This window comes from Metopolophium dirhodum, chromosome 1 (genome assembly GCF_019925205.1).
Source record: "Metopolophium dirhodum isolate CAU chromosome 1, ASM1992520v1, whole genome shotgun sequence".
In the NCBI taxonomy this organism is placed as follows: domain Eukaryota; kingdom Metazoa; phylum Arthropoda; class Insecta; order Hemiptera; family Aphididae; genus Metopolophium; species Metopolophium dirhodum.
Window position 1 is genome coordinate 91,865,753 of NC_083560.1, and position 26,693 is coordinate 91,892,445.

The 26,693-nt window shown below is 28.3% G+C and overlaps 2 protein-coding genes across 2 annotated transcripts; one reads left to right on the forward strand and one right to left on the reverse strand.

Moving 5' to 3' along the window:
- Positions 1-4,652: 4,652 nt before the first annotated feature.
- LOC132933690 (ER degradation-enhancing alpha-mannosidase-like protein 2) lies at positions 4,653-22,260 on the reverse strand. Its single transcript, XM_060999970.1, is given in 11 exon segments — positions 4,653-5,226; positions 5,228-5,668; positions 5,670-5,830; positions 12,164-12,307; positions 13,388-13,580; positions 16,404-16,657; positions 16,808-17,141; positions 21,147-21,390; positions 21,490-21,675; positions 21,748-21,858; positions 21,931-22,260. Coding segments are annotated over 11 exon segments (2,295 nt in total). The 5' UTR covers positions 22,053-22,260; the 3' UTR covers positions 4,653-5,121.
- Positions 22,261-22,430: 170 nt separating this feature from the next.
- LOC132933691 (dolichyl-phosphate beta-glucosyltransferase) lies at positions 22,431-26,475 on the forward strand. Its single transcript, XM_060999971.1, has 7 exons — positions 22,431-22,699; positions 22,754-22,943; positions 23,001-23,200; positions 23,280-23,388; positions 25,678-25,912; positions 26,010-26,095; positions 26,158-26,475. The coding sequence occupies exons 1-7, from the start codon at positions 22,643-22,645 to the stop codon at positions 26,256-26,258; spliced, it is 978 nt and encodes a 325-aa protein (XP_060855954.1). The 5' UTR covers positions 22,431-22,642; the 3' UTR covers positions 26,259-26,475.
- The last annotated feature ends 218 nt before the right edge of the window (positions 26,476-26,693 follow it).

The following is a 26,693-nucleotide window of genomic DNA, read 5'->3' on the forward strand; positions in this document are numbered from 1 at the left end:
CCTTAAAATTAAATCGGTTTTCTAAAATTGATCTAGAATTTTTAGAAGAGTATGTTGTAGTTATGGAGCCATTGTGCGTTTGCCTTGATGTGTTGCAAGGTGAAAAAAAATATGTATTTTGGGTTTTTGTTGCCTTTTATTACAATACTCTTATAAAAATATGATGATATCGCCAAAGAAAATTTAATTTATTGTGATTCTTTAGTTAGTTTGATAAAAGCAAACGTGGAAAAACGTTTCGAAAATTTGTTGACTGATCCGTTTTTATTATATGCAACGGTTTCACATCCGTTTTTTAAAACCATCTGGCTAACCGACAATGCTAAAAAAGATAAGGCATTATCATTTATGAAAAAACCTTGTTAAGAAATGTTCGAACAATCAAATTTGCCTGAATCTGAAGTATCTGATAGCAATATGAGTAATGATGCAAATAATTACTTTAATTGGTCTGAAAATAAATCAAAAGTGGATCTTTCATTAGAGCAAGAAATAACTAGGTATTTGTCAAAAAGTCCTACAAAAAATCTAAATATATTGAATGAAATGCCCACAGTTAAAAAGTATTTTTTAAATTTAACACACCACTTCCTAGCAGTGCTGCTGTAGAACGCATTTTTAGTATTGGTGGTGCTGTTTTATCGAAAAAAAGAGGTAGGATGAACGATAAAATTTTTGAAAATGTATTAATGTTAAAATGTAATAAATCATTAAAATAAAATATACAGTATTAACTCTTAAATATTATATTGTTTGATATTATTGTATTATAATTATTTAGGTACAATAGTTGGTGATATGAGATCTTATGTAGGTATACTCAGACAGGTGTATATTATCGAGATTATAATAATGTTCATTTATATAAACACAGAATTGAAAAAACAATACTTTTGTTATTGAAATCTAAATCTACTGAAAAAAGTATTCGCCAAATATTTGGATTACTTTTTGTAAAGTATTCCAAATACTTAGGAATATTATTATCACAAAGTATTCGAATATATACGGAATATGTATTTGAAGTACTTTTAAAAAGTATTTTACCCAAGTCTGCTAAAAATACACTATTATTTCATTCATTGTTGGAATTGACTTCAACTTTATAACAAACCATTATCTTTTGGATCGCTGATATACAACAATATTTTAATACTCATGTAAAAAAAATGTTTTTATTCTCAAAATAATGCCAGGAATATTTTTCAGCACTATAAAATATAGAATATACAAATATGAAATAATAAATCAACAAAAATAATATGTTTTTCTTTAATTCTAAGTGTGTAATCAATTTATTGTTTCTAATCATCTATAACCGAACACGTTTAAAAGAAAAAAAATATTTTTCATAATTTCATAGAAATATTTCAAGTGAAATTTTCAATTTTGAAATATTTCAAATTTAGAACCCTAGTTATAATTGTAAAATTTATATTTAATAACTGAATTAAAAAATATTCAATGATAAAAATTAAATTAAATTTTTAAGGTTTTACTGACTCATTATCATAACTTGGAACAATCGTAATTGTGTAGTATTAATAATAAGTAATAATACCCGCATAGGTTGTTTATCAACAATCGTCCGCGTCGCGTCGCGCGTCGTTCCGATTTCAATGAAATTGAGGAAAGTGATGGAGGCATCATGGCTCATTCAAAATTAGGGAAAGCTCTTGATAAAAATAAACTCAATGTACCACCGAAAGAAGCGTTGCCAGGAACTACAAATGATGTACCTATTTATATTTTATTTTATATAATGCACAAATTATTACATTAAAGATTAAGTTATATTTAGAATTATTTGATTAATTAGTGTGATGATTGGCATTGTTTTTCAGAAGCCAATTTATCACGATATGACCTAGTCCCGGGAACTCCCACCTTATAACAAATGTAAAATGTAAAATTTATACGATCAAATTACGATTTTGTTATAGTTAATTTAATTGTCAGAAAAAGCCTTCGTGCAATAAATTGGACCACCCTAACATAGGTAATGCAGTTATATCTTTATTACATACCTACTTAACTCTAAATTATTATTAAATATAAAGTGACCATTAAAAACATTTTAGCGATTTTAGGGATTAGCCCTCCAAGTTTCCTCCCCCTAATTGTGGTGGGCCGATTTATATTCTGCATACGCTGAACAACACTTCTGGCTCCGCCAATGGCTAACCTCAAATGGTCTCTTTTTTTTGTTGTATGAAATGTTGAGTTAAATCTTGGCTGATGTTCCCTCCTTTTATTATCAGCAATTTTTATTTTGATCGGTTGATTGTTTTGTTCATTATTGGTTATGTTTAGCATTTTATTTGACAACTGTAACATAGAAGTATATTCTTCATCAGAATAATTATTTGTCTGGATTTTTTCTTGCAGCTCCTTTAGCTGCGATAATAACACAATTTTTAAAAAAAGAATTTTTGCCGGTCTTATTTAAAAGAGATGGCTGGGAATTATATAACACACATCGTTTTCAGAATCAAGGTAGTTGAAATTATTTTTATTTTGCAAGGCAAAGATACACACTTAGAGGAGTCCAAAGTAAAAATTTTCTAACTATTTAGGAACATTTTCAGTTTCCAATTTTATTAGTCTTATATATATCTATATATATATTTATATATATATATTTTATATATCTATGAATGCATTTATGTCAATAAAACCTTATTTGTTAGGTAAAAGAGCTTGAAAATGTAATACAAGGCTCCTATTATATTGTTACAATGATATTTGAAAAATATTAAAAACCCTTAGTCACAGTTTTTTTTTATAAGCATTTAAGGTTCAAATCTTGACAAAATACGGAAAAATCATGAAAATTTTCTTTTAGATTTTGAGCGGAGCGAGGGATCTAATGGTTTTACAATGGTGTTTATTTTTTTTTGTTTTTTTTTTATCTTTTATACAAAATTACTACCAGAAAGAGTGCTTCGATTTCAACATATAGTATCTTATCTTTTAGCGAATTGGATCAAGATGGTACTTCGAAGAGGTCATTTTTCTCGATAGTTATTTAATGCCACAAGAAAAACCACCGAAAAATTACAAAAAACCGTTAAAATTGGGATTTTAATTTCTAACGCTATGTTTATTACCATAGAAACGAAAAAAAATAACGATTTTAATTATTTTGTTGTAATTTATAATATTAATTCAACATACAGGCTATAATAAAATATAATAACAATATAAAATACCCCCACCCGGGCATGTCAGATCAAAAATTCTGCCAAAACAAACACACGTGTAAACAAATCTACAGTATCTTCCCCTACAGTACCACAGGCTAATGACCTAGTAATTGAAGCCTTAACTCTAATAAAAAAAAAATAAAAAAATATCCTGACTGACAAATCGTCTCCGCTCAGAATCGTTTTTCGTATATAATGATATATCATTAAATTCAAATTTAATACAATCCATTATACATGTGACCCACTTGTAACCTGCTGTACAGCAGAGTGACATCCACTTACCCACTTTTTTAAATCTAAGATTTGAAAAGGTAATACAAGATTATTCATTCGTTTGACTAACTTTATCAAAAAAAAATGTCTACAAGCAAATCAAATTAAATTTTTATGAGCATTTGAGGTTCATATTTTTTCAATATTGGATATTCACTCGATTTTTCATGTAGCGGTTTTGTTATTTTATTGTTATTCAAAAACAAATAACTGTAAGATACATGAAGATACATTTTGATGAACATTTTACTGAATGTTTATATTTTCATTTTCTATCCACCATAAAATTTTGAAAACATTTTGACTCTTTTTCAGCTGTTTAGGGACATTGTAAATTTTCAATTTTTAGATTCTGAGCAGAGCGACGAATGTGTTGATTTTACAATGAGTTTTTTTTTTTTTAAATTTTTTTTTTGTTTTTGTCGAACTTTAAAAGCTATTAAAAATTTAATTTAACTTTCGGTAATTTTTTTTATGTTAAATGTAGGAAAGCTCAAGGGAAATCTTGTATTAAATTTTCAAAGCTTAGATCAACTTAGATTTCAGACTTAGATTCTTATGAATTTCTAACGTGAACTAGTTTGCCAATTTTCGTGATTTTAATGAATTTTGTCAACATTTTAACTTCAGACGCTCATAAAAATTTAACTTTTTTTTTAATTCCCACTAACAACAACTTACGAGGAACGTTGTATTACATTTTAAAGTTTTTTGACTGTGCATATAATATTTTATCACACAATGATTTTAAAAACTAATACATACTCGAAATTGTATTATGCCTATAAATAATTAAAAAATAGTCACAATATTTCGAAAATTGTATGGTGCATATAAATCGCTAATATAAATATTCAATGAAAATTTCATGTAACTACGGTATTTTTTTAAGATTTACAACCATAACCAAAATCAATTTTGTGTGAAAATATTATATTCACAAATTAAAAATTTTTAAATCATTGAGTATATTATAGAATATTAATATTTAAAAATGCCCACCAACGAACGAGAGGTCTAATTGACAAAAAATTGGAATTGCTGAGTAGGTATGAATGTTGGTATATATTTATGCGTAATGCGTTAGCAAGATGGAGTCTACACACAACGTTCTCTTAAAAATGAGTATTCAACTTAAATAAATAGTATTCTCTAATCTGAATAGGTATATGTTTGAAAACCTTATGATTATATTAATTGTATTCACAGAGTATTCCAAAAATTCTTATAAGATACATCAAATAATAAATAAAAGGTAGTCTTTGGTAGAACACATAGAGTAATAAATAACACTATACATAATAAGTAGGTACCTACCTAACTCTATTATTATTTTGAAGTCAGTTGTAATAAAAATGTATTGGTATATTAAAAAAATTGTTTTTAAAAGTATTCAGAATACAGTAAGAAATACACAAATAAAACAATAATTAGAGAAGTACAGTATTCAGAACAGATAGGTAAGTAAAGGTAGGCAGGTACTACCCAATTACACGTATAGAATAATATTATTGAACGACGCGAATAACAATATTTTAAACGAAATTATATTTTTTGGTCCAACAACAACATCATCAAAACACAGTATCATAATAAATAGTAATAAATATAATTCAACCAGGACAGGCGAGGCGCTTTGTCACCACCGGAAATGCGTGTAAAAGTTATTCGTCGCGGGGCACGCGAGCACCTGATAACCGTTGTCGCCGTCGTCGTGGCCGGCCGCCGAAGCGTCATCGTCGTCCCTGGTCGTCCTGTTGCCGTTTTTCGCTCGTCCAACGGTGCTGTTTGGCTTTCCAATTATTGTCGTCGTCGTCGTCGTCGCCGCGATTGTGATCGTAATCGGCTGACGACGGCTGCCGATATCGGCGGTCGGCGGTCGTCAGGTCTTTAAAACCGTCGTCGTAATCGGGGAAATCGTTCGACTCTGCGGCCGCCGCCGAACCTAAATCGTCCAGTTTCGCGGTCCTCTCCTCCTGCCGAGTCGTAGACTCGAATCGCATGTCACCGTCACCGCCGTCGTCTCTGTTTCCGCCATGGTCGTCATCGGTGGCGGCGTCTTCCTCGTCCTCGCGCCTACCGTCGTCATGCAATTGGTCGTCCGTTCTATAAATCACCGGTGGTCGTGACGACGGCGGCGGCATCGGTGGCGGCGGTTGCAACGAATTCATCGTTGGAGGTCTACCCCGAGATCCCGTCCGCAGCCACTGCCGGTTTTTGATGATCGTTTTTGAACTGCGGCCGTTGGTCTTCGTGCGCCTGTTGCGTCCAATAGATGCTGCTCTCGTCCACGGTAAACCCATGACCACTTGCCGAGCTGCCGTTCTCTCCGGTCACGGTGCCTTTTCCTAGGACCGGGGAAAAAAAGCAAAAAGACAAAGTGAGAAAAAGTTTACATTTTTGTATGATTTTATTGCAACAATTTTTTTTATCACATTATTAATTTACCTACATTCTCGATGAAATTTCCTACTTGACTCATATATAAGCGCACATTATAGGTGTACACTTAGCAAGGGCTAAAACAATTTATTCCATAATCCCTTAAATAATAATATCGTTCACAAACAAGTATACAGCACGTGTTATACTCATTTATTTTTAAGGAAAAATACGTTTTATAGAATCACATAAACTTACGGTTTACTACTACTGTTAATTTTAGTTCAAAAGACCTAAAGTTATAACAAAATTATAGGTAGTTTATGGTATCCAATTTTAATTTTTAAAAAGATCTGAATTTAGCAGAAAATAGTATATAGTTTGTACTTTGAAAAAATTTAATCTTTCTTAATTTTGAACTATAGCTAGTTGAAAACTGAAAACATGGATTTTATCAAATCATTATTCAATTATTGTAAATTAACTAAAATTAAAAATGGAACATGTACCTACATACAATCTATAGATATTCTTCTACTGAATACAAATCATTTTTAAGAAATAAAATCAGACAACGTTAACTAACTAAAATAGTGTCAAAACAATAAGTAAGTAGCCGTAAAACTCGAATGGTGAATTGTATATTGCCATAGAGTTATTGACATGTTCATGTGCGTATAAGAGTGACATTAGTCGGTACTCGCATTCAACCCCACTTGCACACCAATAATCATTTACGAATAACACAAAAATCCCAGGCGGCGATGTTGTTGGTCTAATTGTTGCCATAGCGATGCCCCTTAAGGGCGTAGCCTGTCTTAAGGAGTAATATTTAGGCAATTCATATGACATGTAATTTGGGCTGTGTCAATGCGTGAGTAGTAAATTAATAAAATGTTATTTAGGCATCACTTTTTCTATTTAAAATCGTATGTGCTCAAAATAAATTCATATTATGTAATGCATGTTATGTAATGCACTTATTTCACTGAATTTTAAAAATAAAAGGTACTTATCTTAATTTTAAGGTTCTTTAAAATTGAAAATCTACTTTCTAAATAAAGCTTAGATATTTTGTCAAAAAATTCATACATGTATCAAAAAAATTTAAATAGGACATTGCAAATTATGTGTAAATTACCACAGCTTGGTCTAAAACGTATAAAAAATGCGAAGCAGCTTCGATCCTCTTATGGCTGTTGAAAGCGAACTATTTTTAAGTGGTCGGATTTAGGTGATATTCTATATCCATCGTGAGTGACGTGTAAGTGTGACTGTCAGTGTAGTGAGTATAGTGACTGATCATTAGTGTGAGCGAGTTCCTCAAACTCGTCATGTAATTAAAGATAAACTACGGTTAAGATTCTTGGAAATCAGTAACGTATACGCGCAGTCACACGTCACTATATTTTGCAATCAAAAAAGTTTCAACATGAAAGTCCTAAAAAACGGAAGATAAAATTCACCCAGTACCAAATGCGGATTTTAATTTTGAAAACATATTTGAATTCCATATTCTCTTTTCTAGATTATCTAGGAAATGGATTTTCGATTTTTCGTATTTTTAACTAATATAGTACCAAATAATTTTTTTTTTAATTTTCCTTTACTTAAGTGTTAATAAAAAAAAAAAATTGAAAATCCATTTTCTACATAACCTAGAAATAGAATAAGAAATCCAAATATTTTTTCAAATTGAAATTGGATTTCTGGAAGTCAATTTTTTTTCTTCCACTTATTGGTTTCAAATCTAAATGCACAAAAAACGACGAAAAAACTACCAGCTCTCAATAGCCTCACGAGGATTTGATAATCAATACCGACTGTAAATAACACGAATAAAAAGAATTCCAAAACACAGTTTATAAATAATTTATCAAATAAATTACTCGGAGATGTATCCTCATGAGGACCCCCTATATGCCATGTATTCCTAAGCTACTCGTTTGTCATTACTCATTATTATTAGATTCATAGGACAGAAACTTATAATGATGATGATAGCAGGAGTGTTTGAAGAATTAAAAATCTAGTTAGGTATGGTTTTATAGTATAGGCGTGCGCTGATATGGATAACATTTTTTTGACAACCCTCCAAAAAATTATATGCATATATATATATATATATATAAAATGTGTAAACAAAAATTATGTGAAATATTTGTTATTGCCAGGGCTTGTAAGTTCATGCCCTAAAAAATGCCTGTATAAGCATGCACTTATGCATTGAAAACTGGCCAAGTATACATTGAAATATGCCTTAAAAAGTTAAGAAATATGCATTCATATGCACTAAAAATCTAAAACTATGCACTAAAAATATGCTGATTAAAAATAAGAAATCATAAGTCATTTTTGGAATAACAAGATTATATATCCATTCATATATTTTTTTTAAAGTTATGTTATATTTGTTTAAATGTAATTCCAAAAAATAAATTTTAAAAATATCTATTAATAAATAATAATTTAATAAAATAAACATCCAGTCATTCGTTAATTTAAAATTGGAAAAATTTTAAAACAATTCCAATATATTTTATAGTGGCGGATCTACGGAGGGGGGGATATAGAAGATGGATCCCCCGATTAATTAATTAATTAACGTATCTAACTTCGGACTACGGATACACACCTCGTACTTATATCATTAAATATTCTCATTTGTTTAAACATATTTTTTTAGGACACTTCAAATAAAAGAAAACAGAAGTCATTTAATTCCTATAGTTGAATGTATCATAATGTGTGGTAGACAGGAATTAGCATTACGTGGTCACAGGGGACGACACTACAGATATTTCTACATCAGAACAGTTGACCTTATGTGTGCGATATATTGATGAAGATGGTAATTTAAATGAAGATTTTCTTAAGTTTATTAAAGTAGAAAACTTAACTGGTAGTCATTTGTCTTCTGCAATACTAAATGGTAATAAATAATAAATAAAACAATGTATACGAATAGTTAAAGTATAGTTATAATCATCTATACATTTTAAACTATTTCGTCAGGTTTAACTGAGTGTGGAATGGATTGTCAGTACTTAATAGGACAGGGTTATGATGAGGCCAGGAATATGAGTGGAAAATGTCGAGATGTACAATCATATGTTCAAACTCAATATCCTAAAGCTGTATATGTACATTGTGCTGCTCATTCACTAAATCTCGCAGTTTCAACAGCCAATAACATTCAACAAATAAGAAATTGTTTAGGAGGTATTGAAAAAATCTATACTTTTTTTAATACGCCCAAACGGAGCACTATCATATAAAATGTTATTGAACAGGAAAATGCAGATTTAAAAATTAAAAATTAAAAAGACTTTGTGCAACTAGGTGGATACAAAGATATGATTCAGTGAATGATTTCTCTGAATTACTACCATATGTTATGCTTTCTTTGGACAAAATATCGGAATGGAAAGATTCGTCCGATGCTTCCATGTAAAGAAATGCAATTGATACTGAATTTTTAATTTCACTGTTTACTATAAAAGTATCTGCATTAAAATGAATACAAATTTATTTTATTATCTTTTTTATTTGTATACTTGTAAATAATACACCTTGAATTTATGAATGTCTATTGTAGAAATTATTTTCATTTGGATTACCATTATGCAAGCAATTACAAAGCCAAAGAATTGATTTCAAATATGTCATTGAAATTGTACAGGATACAATTACTGCTTTGAAAAATATCAGAGAAAATGTGGAGGAAGAATTCAAAGTCATATATAATTCCATGGAGGTAATAATTATATCATCTAAATCAGCGGTTCTTAACCTGTGGTCCTCGGCCCCCTGGGGGTCCGCGATACTCATGTCGGGGGTCCGTGGCAGCCTTAACACATAACATACGTCAATAAGTGACATGAATGTATTATTACAATATTGTCGGATTATTTTAATTTTTTTTTTTCATATATTTTATAATATGTAGATTCTACACCAATTAATTGTATTATTAATATTTATTAAGTAAAATCAGTTTTTCTTGTTCATACGAAATGTATATGCGTACAGCACTGTAGTCTCGGAAGTCTTATATTTACTGCCACTAAGTGCAGCTGATCGATCGTAGTCAACTATAGTTGTATACATATGACATTTTTATAAAAAATTATATGTATTAAAATAATTATAAATGTGTATGTTTTGTTATGTCTACTTATGTAATTTGTTTTATAAAATAATGATTATAATTTTGGTTATGATAACATGACATGTTTTGCAAAAAAAAAGGTATTTGAAAAAAATTTGGTAAGGGGGTCCGCGATCTACAAAAGGTTAAGAACCGCTGATCTAAATAATACTGAATAAATGAATGCATGTAATATAATTAATTGTTTTTATTACATTTTCATGTGTACAGAAAATGTCCAATATTATTAATGTTGAAATTAAGAGAAAACGTTTAACTAGTAAACAGAAAAACAGGGCAAATCATAACTTCAATGATGAAAATCAAGGGTTAGAAGATTATTTTAGGATTTCTGTGTTTATCCCCTATATTGATTATTTTATATCACAGTTAGAGTTAAGATTTCTGGCACATCAGCAAGTTTTTGAAGGTAAATTTAGAATTTAATTATTGTTAATAGATACGTTGACTTAAATGTATTTTTAATTGTATAGGTTTTGAATGTTTATTTTCAACAAATACCTCTATGTCGTCCGAAGAACTAAATAGTTTTCAAAATTTATTAGAATTTTATTCACCATTGGTTGATTACAATGTTACTTCAGCAACAGCAGAGTTTAAGTTGTAGAAAACTAAACTTTAAGAACTAATTCAGTTTTAAAAACCAGCATTGATGCACTTGCATTATGTAATAAAAAAAATATTTCCTAATGTACATTAATTATTAAAAATTCTTTGCACATTGCCAGTTTCCAAAGCTACCCCAGAAAGAACGTTCTCAACATTAAAAAGACTAACTTACTTGAGAAATTCTATGGGTCAGGTGGGTATATTAATGATAAATACATTTTAACATATTTTATTTTTTATGTAGAAGTGACTGAATGGGCTTGCCATGTTGTCTGCTCATAGGATAATACATGTAAAACCCGATGAAGTAATTGATGCAATGGCACAGTCATCAAGAAAATTAAATCTTGTTTTGTACATTTAGTAGAATAAAGCTTATATACCTATATATATTATGAACGAAAATATTTTATATCCACCCCCCCCCCCCCCCCCCATAAGAAATCCTAGATCCGCCACTGTTTTATACAGTGCAAAAATATCAATTATTGCATTTTTCATCAATTTTTGTCCAAGAATACGCTAAATATGATCAATAAAATAGAAAAACGCATAAATATGCCAAATAGGCAAAAAACCTCTAAATATGCGAAAATATACAAAATAAAACTTCACATACCTAACCATTTTACATTGCAATGGATTTCTATGTCATCTAGCATTAAATATGACTTGGCAAGATAGATATGTAAATGCATGAACTTCCGATCCCTGGTTATTACGATTATTTAACCTTTAAATTAATATTAATTTTCATTCCGTATGTATTAAAGTTTTAAATTTTTTTATAATTTCTTCAACATAATTTATTGAATAATTAACTATCCTTGTTCAAAAAATCATATAGGTGTAAATGTTAACAGTGTATCCAAGTGTTCTTGATTTATTGTAGACCATAACTTTGTCTTCACAATACTCAATTTTGAAAAGGATCGTTCAAGCAAAAAGCTAATGATGGGTACAGTCAAAAATAATATTAGAATATTTAAAAATGTATTAAAAATAGTTTAACAATCACTTTCATTTAACCTATGTAATGGGTGTTAAAAATATAATTTATTTTTCCAATGAGTTTTTCGGTACCTACCGAAAATAAAAACTTCAGATATGGCTATAACCCTACAAGCCACACCCGTGCGCATGTCTATGATTATAGTCGTATCTATTTACTTAATAAATACCCTTGTTTTATTATTCTTGAGTATATACACCAACAAAAACTATGTATTTTGTTCATAGCTTATAATATTAAATAATAATTATTTTGTAGAACACTATATTAAGTAAGAACGAAAAAAAGATTTTTTGCAATTAATCAAAAATTTTTTATAATAAAAAGGATATTTTAGAATATCATTTGAAGTTGTAAGTATTGTGTAAGTGGTTTCATTGGTATTAAATCAAAAATTAAAAAAAAAATGGTTGAGCAATCAATGTTACTAGAATAAAATGTGTGATGTACCATACACAAAAAATTAGAATGTGTTAACACTTTTCATTTTTTTTTTCTTATACATACCTTGATTGGTTGATTCTTTTTTTTGGCCAACTACCATTGACGATTTCATAAAACGTTTATATTTTGGCTGTTGACGATGCGACCAATGGTTGTTGTCAGCCATGTAACAACAGTGCAATATTCCGGGATCTATAGGATGAGCCTCTAAATACATCATAAAAAATAAAAATATATGTAAATAAAAATTATAGGGAAAAAAATGAATGGTCCTATATTCCTCCCATGAGAAACCGGGCGGCCAATGTTTCTTATGCTGTATGACAAAATTAGATTTGACATTGGCCTTTTTGACAATAATCGATAAAATAATAATTGATTTATTATGGGCCTATGTTGACATTGGCCACATACTATCTATAGCCACGACATTGGCCATTTCGAAATCAATTAATAAAGTTTATTTATTTAGAAGTTACTAACATTATGTTCAATTGAGTATTATTATTAGGTTTTCATAAAAAAGTCAAGTTATTTAATTGTTAAAAATTGTTTATTTTAAATTTTAGTTTTTGGCCAATGTCAAACCAAAGTAATTTTATTATTTTTTCTGGGAGCCAAGGTCAAACTAAAATGTACATATTTATACAAAAACAAAATTAGAGTCATACAAGGAAAAAAAAACAAAAGTAAATAAGTAACAGAATTTAGTTTTCATTGAATTTAAAGTTCAAACATAAAATTTAAGATTTGTATGTACATTTTAAAAATTGGCCAATTTAATATTTTAAATTCCTGAACATTATCAAAGTATGGAATTGGCTCTTCTTGCACCAAGCCACAGAATGGTGTGAATAGGTTCATGGAATAATTAACTTGAAATTAGACTAAGCATTTTAAAAATATCACTATGTATGGATAAAGATAATATACGTAATGGCAAAAAGATTCAAATCTAGACAATTATTCCATTCTAAATGACAAAAAAAAAAATTGATTTTGTCTAAAATTGGTATTCAATATATATTTCCATTTTCCCTCATTATTTTGTTAGTTAATCGCAATTATTAAAAAAAAATAGTGGACATTTCATACTTTTGATTCCCTAACGCAGAATCTATAATCTAGATAAAATTTGTTGTAAAAACCACTTGCAATGTCTAACATTAGAGAAAATATTATATCATTGTAAAACTAATAGAAATCTTACAGGTTATTATCACTTCGCTCAGAATCTAAAACATAAGTTGGGCAATGTTACAGGATTTAGGAGTAAAGGCTTTTTACCTGTGTTAAAAACGTATCCACCTGCGTCGACTATGCATTCACGGCCCCCGGCTGTTTTCCAAACTTTACCATGACTTCCATCATTATGTATAAAGTTATCAGGGTCGAAAAGCAAATATAGGTACTTGGTTGTTTCAGCAAGGAAAAAAGACTCCATTCTATTTTGAAGAGAATGCTTTTTGCAACTTTTAATCTAAAAACAAAGTTTAAAAATAAACAATTTTAAATAAATATGTTAAGATAAGCTTTTACAAATTATCATTTTTGCTTTGAATTCATTAACACTTTTTACAGGTACGTTATTTTGTATTAAATTGAATACCTGGTAAAAACCAATTTTATTTTATCTTATCAACTAAAACAGTTTCAAATTAACCAAAATTATTTATTTCAATCTAGAAAACCATAACTTAATTTCTATTACTTTATCATGGTCAAAATTAATAATGTATTCTTAATTTAAAAATGAGAAATTTTGATAAGGGTATAGAGTGTACAATTATAGTAGTATTAAAAATGTAGGAGTTACTTTTTAAAATATACTTTTATCTTGATAGCTAGTCAAAGCTTTACCAAAACATGTTCAAACTTCACAGTACTATCTTGTCAATCAGGGCATACATTTGGTCTATAAGTAAAAATCTGTAAGTATAGCAGCTCATTTTTATTAATCAAATACCCCAAAAACATTTTTGAAAAATATGTATTTTATACCAATATTACGATTTCATATTACAAACCAGAATATTTTTCTGAGGAATTTGATATGTAAAAATTAAATTTAGAACAAGAAGTTAATTTTAATTATGTATAATTATTTAAAGTTTAGATGAACGAGGAGTAGATCAACATTTTACGAAGTACATACTCCTGATGTTACACCAGTCTACAGTCTAAGCATTAAATACTTATAAATTAAGAAGTATTTATGGGAAAATAAATTATCAACTATTTTAATAGATCACAATAAATTTGTAACACTAAAAGAATACAGCAAATAGAATCCAATGATTTTAAAACTGAAATTACTTATATTGTAAAAGCATTATTTTTTTATAAATATTAGTGAATCCTAAATTTGCATTTTGAGTTTTGACAAAGGTTGTTATCTATCTCAGTTCCAAAATATTTTAATTATCTATATCATGTTGTGAAAAAAGTTTGGTTATAATTTTGTGCACTGCCGCACTGGTACCAAATTTAAAGATTGTTCAACAATATAATATTATTATAATTATGGTAATTATTACATAATAACTTATACATTTTATGGATTCAAAATGATATGCTCTATTGGATCAAGATTAAAAAATAGGTAGTGTGTTTTTATTCAAGCGACGAGGACAATACTATACTATTGAAGGAATCATATCGAGTCAACTGAAAATAAATCCAACAATTCTAACATAAACATAACCCGTCTACGCAGCTTTATAAAAATATGTATAATAATGGTGTTTTTGTTTTGTTTTATTGTTTAATGAATATTTTTAGCTTTATGAAAATACTCATAACTTGGAAAAGAAAAAAAAGAATTAAATAAATCTATTATGAATAAGAAGTTATCTGAACCTCGCCAATTACTCAAGACAGAGTTTATATTAGATTTAATATTAACTTTGATAAACTACTTCTGTCACAAGAAATAAGTATACTTGACTAGTAAAAAAATTCAAGCAAATTAATTTTAAGAGAGTTAGAAAAATAGTACATAAGTATTCGAAGTATAAGTAACTTATGAGCATTTATTGAGTACAGCTGGAATTATTTGTGATAGGAAAATGAAAAGATTAAATCCAAATATGGCAATAATACTTGTTTTTTTTAAATAAAAATATGAAACAATATGATGAATAATTAAAATTAATAGTATTATATATTAAAAATAAATACCTAATAAGTCAAGTCTACTATTTTTGAATAAAATGTCTTTTTATTTCAGTCAAATTTATTATTACTTATTATCATATTAATATTAATTTAATAAATATCAAAAAAAAATGTCTATAAAATACCTAATATTTTCATAATTTATATGTATTATAACCAGGGCTCATAAGTTCATGCATCTGCGTGTTTTTTTTGCTACACAGGAAAACATGCTAACCGAGATACAAATCCATTTCATAACAATAGTAATAATAATATGAAGTTTTATAATGCATGTTTTTGCATGTTTTGGGTGTTAAGGCATATTTGGCATATAGTTGATTTTTTACAGTCGTTAGTGCATATTATTTCATATAAATATTTTTTAGACGAATATTTGAAAAGTTTCTTGTTTTTATTTACTTTCCCGTTAACAAAATTATAGTGTTTTGATTTATTTTTATTCAGTGTGTGTGTGACTACCTAGTGTCCTAGTACATACCTATTTAAATTTTATGCGTTTTACGTAGTACCGCGGAAATAATCTAATCGCTACCACTATCATCCTCCACCGTACAAAGTTTGTCGTCAAAACGAACCTGTACACGCGTGCAGCTTCTCACCAACCCGCATTTATAATTTTGTACATTGGTACAGTAATAACAGTATAGTATTCTTGCACTCGCCGATGAGTTTACTCATATCAGTCGTATACTCGCATGAGTTCGTCCGTTCAATTTCTTGTTTTAGTGTTTTCATGTGAGGCATAGGTACTGTACACATTATTATTAATATTTTATTAATTTAAACAATGCCGAAAGAAAAACAAACAGTTGCGGGTCGTTTGCAAAATTTTGTGGCGGAATTTGTAATTTTATAAATTCATGGTTTTATTCTCATTATTTTAAATTTTGCTCATGATTTTTTTACACTATGCATATTTTGAGTGCATAATTTAAAAATGTTAGGGCATATAAATGCATATTTTTGAACTTTTTAGTGCATATTTTAATGCATATTTTGACAATTTTTAGTGCATGAATGCATGCTTATTTAGGCATTTTTTAGTGCATGAAGTTACGAGTCCTGATTATAACTATACAAAACATGAGTATAGTAAAAATGTAAAATAAAATAAATATATTACTGTGGCATATCCACAACGTGTGCGGCTACTATGTTGAATGGAACGTAGAATGTCGCTACCTATATCTAGTAAATAAGGATCTCCGTTAGTTGCCTTGTACAGATACATGGCAGACTCGACTAATTCAGGTCGTAATGGGAATGAATCTCTAGCAGCCTCTTGATTGACAACGTTGTAAACTTCAGGAGTAAAACCATATAATTTAAGTACATCATGATAATTTGACATCGATTTCATGGCAATATCTATATCACCTAAAATAATAGCATATATTTAAAATATCATAAAAGTTAACCATATGGTAATTAAAATAATAAAAATCAAAGCAAATCTTTAGGGATAATAATATAATGACAATATACTATTAAATATCCGAATTATTAATGATATTAAGGTATAATTACCTATTAGACTTAAAAGCCCTGGCCAATATGATTCTAATGACTGATATATGGGCATTGTTACTTGGCCTTTTTGCATGTTCACCCAAAAATACCACCCTGTGGAAGTTGCTGAGTATTTATCAATAGGCTTTCTTAACTCATCGAACATGCTTCTTAAATGAGGCAGGTTAAATAGCAAAGAGCCTTTAACTAAGTACTCAAAATATGAATCAATCCCACCACCAATGCCTGAATCATGTGCAATCCATAATCCAGAGGCCACGTCCAAATGATTACCCATTAATCCCATTTTAGATCTATGGTTGAACAATGAATGAAGAGCTTTTAAAGCTACCTAACAAATAATAAAATATCACTTAGAGTTATGTTTAAAATAATCAAAAGAAAAACATTTGTAGACATTTTAGACCACTGTTTTAACCTGGAATGTTCGGCAAGTGTGTTTTAATAATTAATATATGAAAACAGTTATAATTATGGGTTTAAAATAATAATACTTTAACTCAATTAAAAATGTATTCATTATTAAAATATAAGTGCAATAATAACGCAAATAAATATTTATATATTTTGCATTCATATTAGATAAAAATGTTATGTATTATTTACTTTGTACATTTTGAATTATCTGTAGCTGTGGATTATGACTTATATTTATTATTATTTTTATATAAATTATGTGAAAGATTTTGATTAATTTAATATAATTTGGTAAAGGATTATTTAATATTTCAAATCTTATAAGTTAATAAAAATTATTTAACAAATAAAACTTTACAATCGACTTATTAAAATGTGTATTTGCAATACACCTATTTAATATAGTTTTATGTCATATTGTCAATGCTGGTCATTAACTAGTTAGAAAGTTAGAAGTTACTTTGTTTGGTAGCACGTTTGATATCTTAACTAGTTATTTTTTAAAAAATCATAAAGTTATTCAAAAGGTATTTTAATAAACCATTCTTAAATAATGTAAAAAATTTTCAAATTTTGAAAATTCAAAATTTCAAACAAACATACTAACATGTAATAAATATTTTATGTAAATTAATTTAACATTATATAAATTTTTTTTTTTTATTAAGTCATATTTATTATAATTTGATGATTCTGGTATTATATATAAATTATGTTTTTTCTAGTAATTATATAACTTTTTGGTAACTTAGTTGGTGTTTTAATCAACAAACTTATAATCTAAGTTATTATATTTTTAAAGTAACTTAAATATATAAATAGTTAGTTGTTTTTTTTTTAAATATTCTGACTTAAACTAATTAGAAATGATCACTAACATGACCAGGCTTGCATATTGTGACACTTAATAACATTTCTAGTTATATAGTATTTATATTTTAAATGGGTGAATTTGTATTAATTTTTTTATTATTAGATTGTTTTAATTTGTGGAAAACAAGTCTAAAATAGAGCTCCTAAATTTAATTATCCAGTTTTCAGTATTGTAATGCCTGTATGAATCTAGGTTAAAATGGTTTAATAATAATTATAAAACGTTTTGTTAAAACTATATAAAACTATTAAAACTAATTTTGCCGGGTTGCATGAAACTGTTCATTACATTTATTTAATAAATAGTTTTATTGAATCATACAATTTAGTATTATATGGTACATTATAAAAGAGTTTCATAAATAAATACTCTGTTTATGTCCATAACTATGAATATACCTTCTTGCATTGTATGTAACTTAATTTTTATTTTAACTATAATGAGCTTTATCTATTATACATATAATGATTGATTAGGCTATTACTTATTTTAGAAAATGATTTATTACTTCGAAGCACGATTTAAGATATACAGGTTGCGTATCGAACTCCCATAATTTGACCGGTGAACTAACTATCTGAAACAGCTGTTCCCAGTACTACTAGCACACCCTGAGGACAAATTTAAAGATTCAATAATACTATATACTATAGGTATTATTGGTATCAAAAGCAGATAACCGTGGTAAGTGGTTTATATTGTTACGATATTATATATATATTTAACATATTTAAACCACGACGAGCGCTAGTGATTCTGGGCCCTCAGCTGTTTCAGATAGTTGGTTCACCAGTCACCGTAAAGCACTATTCGTTATAGGCCGATGATTAACCTGTATATCTTAAATCGTGCTTCGAAGTAGGATTATATTATGCTGTTATTTATTTAAATATATGAAACCAGAATTGGAAGTTACATCAAACCGTTATTTCTTAATTAAGATAAATAATCTAAATGTAAATAATAATAATTTTTAAATTTAGCCATTGAAAAAAATATTGAAAAAAACAATGGTTTTTAAAATGTAATATCTTAAAATTATTTGGCAAAATAAAACCTTGGATTTTACAACATTATTTAAATGTTTAATATGTTTGAATAAATGATTCACAAGAACCCCAATTGAAGTTTGTAAAATAGAAAATATTTTGTTTTTTTAAGAAAAATAAATTTTAAATTAATAAATTTAATGAGAATTTAAATCTAGTTGGTGCATTAAGGAGTTCAAAATTTAGTTTATGTAATTTTTAAAGGCGCCGAGAAAAACAAATAAAAAATTAAGGATTTTTATGCAAAATCGGTTTTTGACAAAATCCATTTAGGTTTTTGGTGTAACTCTAAAACGAATAACCATAGATACATGACATTTTCAAGGAATATTTATATTAGCATTTTCTTCACGCCACAAAATTTTCAAAAAATGTTGACTTGTTTTGAGTGGTCCACTGACATTTTTAGTTATTTTTTCTACAATTATCAATAAAATTTTTTGGGTCAAGCATTTTAAGTTCAAATTGTGACAAATACGTAAAATTTACTAAAATGTGCAAATTATTTTGAGTAAGAAATTCATACATTTTTTTTTTAAATCTAAGATTTGCAAATTTAATTCAATATCCCTCATAAGTTTGTATACCTTTATCAAAAAAAAAAAAAATGTCTGCCTGAAAATCAAATTAAATTTTTATGAACGTTTGAAATTTAAATTTTTACAAGATTGAATATTCACTCAATTTCTCATGTAGTGATTTCCTTATTTTGCTATATTTCAAAAACGAATAACTGTAGATACTTGAAATTTACATGAAATGTTTATTTTATCTAAATATTTTGACTCATTTTAAAATGTTTACGGACATTATCTATTTTCTAATTTTTTTTTTTTTCTATAAATGTCAATAAATTTTTATTTGTTGGGTTAAAAAGCGTGAAAATTTAATACAAAACTCCTGATATAATGTTACAATAGTGATTGAAAAATATTAAAAATACCGGCACAATTTTTTTTATTGGAATTCTAAGTTCAAATTTTTTACAAAATATATCATATATAAAATTAAAAAATATTTCCTAGTTAAAAATATTGTATAAAATGTTTAACTTTTATAGCTAAGGATTGAAAATATAAAACAGGTTCCAGGTAAATAGATAGATAAATTAATTTATTCACAATAATATCATCAAACGTACTTAGTAGTAATATATCATAGACTGACTAACTAGTCTTCGCTCAGAATCGTTTTTCGTATACAGTGATATTATATCATTGAATTCAAATTTAATACCAAAAATTATACAGTGACCTACTTGTAACCTACTGTACAGCAGAGGGACGCCCACTTGCCCACCTTTTTAAATATTATTATTATTTCATTATTTTATGTACTGAAACATTGAAAATTAAATTATTCATTTAGAACAGGGGTTTTCAACCTGTGCGTTGCAGCTCCTAGGGGTGTCACCGGTAATTATCCAAGGGAGCTTCACTCGCATTAAATAATGTAAATTTATTTATATAATTATTATCATTTATCATTCTTTATATGGGAGCTATTTAAATTGTTTTCTAAAACTAGAAGAACCATGGACCCAAAAAGACTGAAAGACCTTGTTAGAATATATTTTAGTTACGAATACACAAATTTCAAACAAAAGTATAATTAAAATTGAAAATTCATAATTTATTAGGTAAATACTTAATAGAAATTAATAATTTGCTATTACAACAAATAGAACACCCTGTTTATAAATTAATTTAATAGGTATTTTATGATCCAAATATTTATCCTCGTATTTATCTAAAACATTTGTACCAAAGTTACCCATTTAGAAGATAGAAAACATACTGCAGTATTATGCAATTATATAAATAATAGGGGATTATTAAATATTTCTTATTTAACTTATTACTATTAAACATACACTAATTGTTACCAGTTCACTTAAATTGTAAAACACCTCAACTGAATTTGAGAAAAATCAATCGTATTTTAAAATATTGCTGAATAATAATACTATGGTATACTTATGTTACTTATGGTTTACCTGTTCAAATATAGAATCACCAGTTAGTCGGGACAGAGTTCCAAATTCTAATATGAATGTACCGACTCCTGCTGTACAAGTTACAGTTGTTTCACCTTCGGGTACACCAGATCGAAGATTAACTGTTCCATAAGGCATACCAGTAGGGGTATCAAATGCTGGTAATAGTCTTCTAGCTACATCTTCAGCCATACGTAACAGTGGTCCATTACACGGCCATCCAATTTCTAATTCAGTTGTGGCTCTAAGAACAAAGAACAATAATAACAATAGTAATAATTACATTTAGTTATGATATATTATGTATTGTAATTGATGTTGTTTTTAAAAAAATATATCATACCTATGGGATAACATATGAGCGCTTAGCAGTCCACCAACAACTCTTATGTTTGTCTCAAAAACTGATACATTGATATCTGCATCAAAGGAAACATTATATTTTATGTAGTCAACTGCCTTATTAAATTCATCGTGTAGTCCCATTACAACTAGAGTGTCTAGGGCATCAATCAATGATAATGAATAGCTATAAATAAGTCATAACATGTTTATTATATATTCATTATTGAAATTACTGAAGAAAATATATAATATGTACCTGCCCCAAGTGTCCACACCATCACATGTCAATGGCCGTAACTCATCATAAGGATAAGCATATTTCATATAGCCGTGATATGCATGTTCAAACATTTCTTTCACTTCAGATCTTCATAAAACAAAAAAACAAATTTAATTTTTCTATTGACTGGGACAAAAAATCGGAAATCTCGAGACACACCTCAACTGTAAGAGACGGTGTCTATCATAATGACGTGAACACGAGCCGTGTCGAATGAGCAGTAAAATTATCAATGAGAAATTAAACGAAAACTTCATTTTTTTGATTTCAAAATATAACATCTAAAGGATATGTGGTAGGACGTGTCAAAAGCATAAGATATAATCTTTGTTACTCATTTCGGTGTCGACGCAACACATTCGCGCAGTCGTCACCTGGAAATGTGTGTGAATGTATAATTAAATTAATGAACAACGTTAAACAATATAACATAATATTTATATTATACTGAGCAATGAATTTAAAATTTTAATCGGTAAGAAATAAAACTGTTATCAGCAAACGTAAACTATTTTATACGTATGGCAAAATGAAATAAATAACAATAAACTATTCTAATCAAACATTACTCCTGATAAGGCGTCTGCCTATTTTGTACGTGTCTTTCTTACCCCCATAACGATTAGGAATAAAGTTCGACTTCGACAGCGGCCGACTGATAATGTCCGCCGCGGCGACGCATCACTGATAGCTCCGTCAGTTGCTAACGTATTCCGCATCACATATTCTCATCTATAGTTTTATACTTTTGTCGACGTTTCAACTAGTTTAAAGCACTCCACCTTTGCACCTTGTATGCATTGGTATGACGTGTAGGTGTTGACGGCGGGGATTGCGATAATAATTCATAAATTGTATTGGTTCGTCGACGATGTTCTGTATGTGTGGCTTGTTGTCACTTCCAGTGCAGGGAATTCTCGCTGGCATAGTGAGTAGTCGCGTTTTTCGTTCGTTCTCACACTAAACATCCTCCGTGTTTCAGGTACTGTTGACGACGTTGGTGTTCTGGATGTTGTACTTTAAGGATTCTCCTTACGCGCACAAGCACAGGACTGACGATGAAAAACACTTCACTGACGAAAATGCCAGACAAGTGCCGTTTCCCAGTCTGGAGGATGAAAGCACTTTGGATTTGTCGATCATAGTGCCCGCGTACAACGAACAAGACAGGAGTAAGACAGGTTTACCTTGCCTATTTATTTTATTTGTTTTAAAATATTTCTGTTTAGTAAGGCCTATGCTCGAATCATGCTTACATTTCTTGACTGATGTCAGCCGAAAATGGTCGTTTGAAGTGATTGTTGTTAGTGATGGGAGTACCGACGGGACATGTGATATTGTCATGGAATATGTGCAACAGTATGGTTCTGATCGTATACGTCTTTTAAAATTATACAAAAATCGTGGAAAGGGAGGTGCTGTTTGCTTGGTGAGTAGAATTATTGAATTTTTACTAATTAATGATACCTATCACATATATCAAATTATTAACATATGTTTTCCCACAGGGAATGAAAAGTGCGCGTGGACGTACCTTATTATTTGCTGATGCTGATGGTGCTACAAGGTTTCAAGATTTAGAAAAATTAGAAACAGTATTACACTTCTTGGCAGCAAGTAATAATAAGAGATATTTTTTACCTAAGTAACTAAAAACAAATACATAGTATAAGTATTTTTTCTTTAGTTGTAAAAAAATAATCATCTTTGCACATTTAGGTAGGCATTTTGTAGAAAACTGAAAAGCTTGGTTTTGTTTCTCAAAATAAAATAGTTAAGATATTTAAGGAATAATGAATGGAACATAAAGGGTACTGGTTTGTTATAGCCCCGCCATCCATATAAAAATTAATATATAGTATAAATATAAAATAATTTGACGGAAAATACGTACCATTACTACGAGGTACCTAATAATCAATAATATAATAATCCGATATACTGCAGATCAAACATCACAGTTCGTATTCGTTCGTCGTTTGTTCATATATTATTGTAAAATGAATTTTAAGGATTTGTTGACTCAAGTGCCCGATTTAAATGCCGGAATTCTATTTCTACAGTCTAAAGACATTATTGAAATGACAAATACATGTGAAAATGGCCACGAAATGTTTATAAAAGGGTCGAGATGGTGATGTCAACGAAAGGATTTTCGTAAAGAGAAGGGTATTAGAGTAAATAGTTGGCTGAACGGTTCAAGATTAACGATAAATAGTATTGTATTTTATATACTATTGGCCTCATGAACTTACTTCAGTGACATATTGCAAACGTGAATTGGGTATTGGAAAAAATGCGGTAGTCGATTGGAACAACTACTTACGAAAAGTTTGTGTTTGGCGCATGGAGAGCAACAACAATCAAGTAGGTAGTCCAAATTGAATAGATGCAATAGATGAAAGTTTTTTCATACGCAGGAAAAATAATGCAGGGCATATATTACCTCAACAATGGGTGTTTGGTGGTATATGCTGTGGAACTAATTAATGTTTCATAGTTAGTGTGCCAAATAGATCAGAAGTTACATTGATACCTATCATTAATCGATATATTAGACATGGTTCTACAATTTTTTCTGACAGCTGGAAAGCTTATGCTAATTTGCAACAACATAGATTTCAACATAATCAAGTTAATCATAGATTCAATTTTCGTGAACCCTAACTTGGAAGCTCACACACAAAATGTCGAGAGAATGTGGGGTTCGGCCAAATGGGGCAACAAAAAACGTAGAGGAACTGATAGAAATTTTTTAGACTCTTACATGGCAGAATTTATGTGGCGATCAAAACTAAACAATAGTGATCCGTTTGACACCATCTTAAAAGATATAACAGAATTTGGGGAATCACAGAAACCATAACCATTTTTATGCATTTTTTAATTTATCATTATTTTATACTTATACAATATATTTATTATTATCATTTTTTAATATTATATCAATATATCTGTCATTGAATTATTATTATTATTGAATCAATAAATAAACTGTTATATAGATGGCAGGGCTATAACAAACAGTACCACATAAAGTATTATATTTTTAAGTATTATTACTTAAATTATATTTTATTAAGACTACACTAACGTACTACTTATTATTTGTTATTTTTATTTAAAAATCTAGGTCTAGGTTTTCTAAATGTAGATGTACCTAACCAATTTTATGTGTCGTAAGAATAGTATAATGTGTAATTCAAAATTTCACCAAAATCAATCTTATAATAATAAATAGTAGGTATACCTACCACGTTTCAAATACAGGCAATAAATAAATCAACTTAATTTTTAAATATTGTAAACTAGTTGTAATATTAAATAAAAATTGTTGTAGGTATTTTTATATTGTTAATTTTTTTGTGTAATATTTATACTAAAATTGTCAATTTTTTAATTTTGTTTTTCTGGATTTCCATTTCATTCTAAATTCTAATTATACGAAACATATTTCAAGTATAAAATATATTACTGTTCCTGAATGTAATCAATATTTTTTAATATCAAAATAATTATTTTATATTTATACTTAAACATATTCTCAATCGGGGGTTATATGGAACAACTAGTTATTCTATACAATTTCTAGATAATATAGTATTATTTTATTTTATTTTAATATGAACACTTTAACTAAAACAGTATGTAAAATTACAAAATAACAGATTTTATAATTAAACGGTAACAGATACATGCTTTACATTTTATATATAACTAGGTTATTGGTTATTTAATTTTTATCTTATCCAACAGCTGAATTTCTATTAGCTTTTTAAATTTTACTTGTTTTTTAATTATGTTATATTTGTTAACCTACACAAATTGCATCACTATCTTAAATAACATATTAAAGAATTTTTAAATTTTCATTTTATACTTAATTATTTTTTTTGATTTAACTAGATGATATTACTGAATGTGCTAAAACGGTTTATGCGGTTGTGTGTGGCTCACGTGCTCACTTAGAAACGGAATCTAAAGCTCAAAGAAGTGTGTTTCGTACTTTCTTGATGATGTGCTTTCATATGCATGTCTGGATATTTGGAGTACGTACTATCAAAGATACACAATGTGGCTTTAAACTATTCACTCGTCCAGCTGCAAGAATCTTGTTTAATAATTTACATGTTGATGGATGGTACATATTAACAATATTACAATATTTCTAATGACATTTATGTTTTATCAACTTTTATTATTATTTTTTTACTTACATTTGTTTTATGATTTATTAGGGCTTTTGATGTAGAAATGTTATACATAGCTGAGAAGTTGAAATTGCAATTAGCTGAAGTACCAGTTCATTGGACAGAAATTGAAGGTAATACAATATAATAAAGTAAAATTTAATTTTTAAGATATTAATTCATTAATTTTATGTAGGCTCAAAAATAGTCCCTGTGTGGAGTTGGCTGGAAATGGGTTTTGATGTATTAGCAATATGGCTTCGATACCGTACAGGATCATGGAAAATACGTAAATAAAGGAGAAATTAGCTTACATATTTATATCATTAATTTTTCTCTAATGTTATTTGAGCTGTATGTAAATTACATGCTTAGTTGTGTGTAAAAATTTAACAAATATTTTATCAGAAATGTTTTTATAACTACATAATAAATATTACTTCATCAGTGTTCAATTGTGGTGTATGATAAAATAAAAAGTTAGAATAGACATTAAAAGACATTAAAAAGTGAATATTATTAAGTTCAATTATTGCTTTTTACCTTAAGGACAAAATGGCGTACATATTTAATTTTAACTCTACTCTACTCTACTTTAATTTATTTAGATTATTGGAATAAGTTCCTTATAATATGTGAATTATGAAACAAGTGTATGCTTATTGTATAAAAAATATTATAACAACATTTATGGCTAATACATTACGTTTAAAATAACGGAATAAATATATT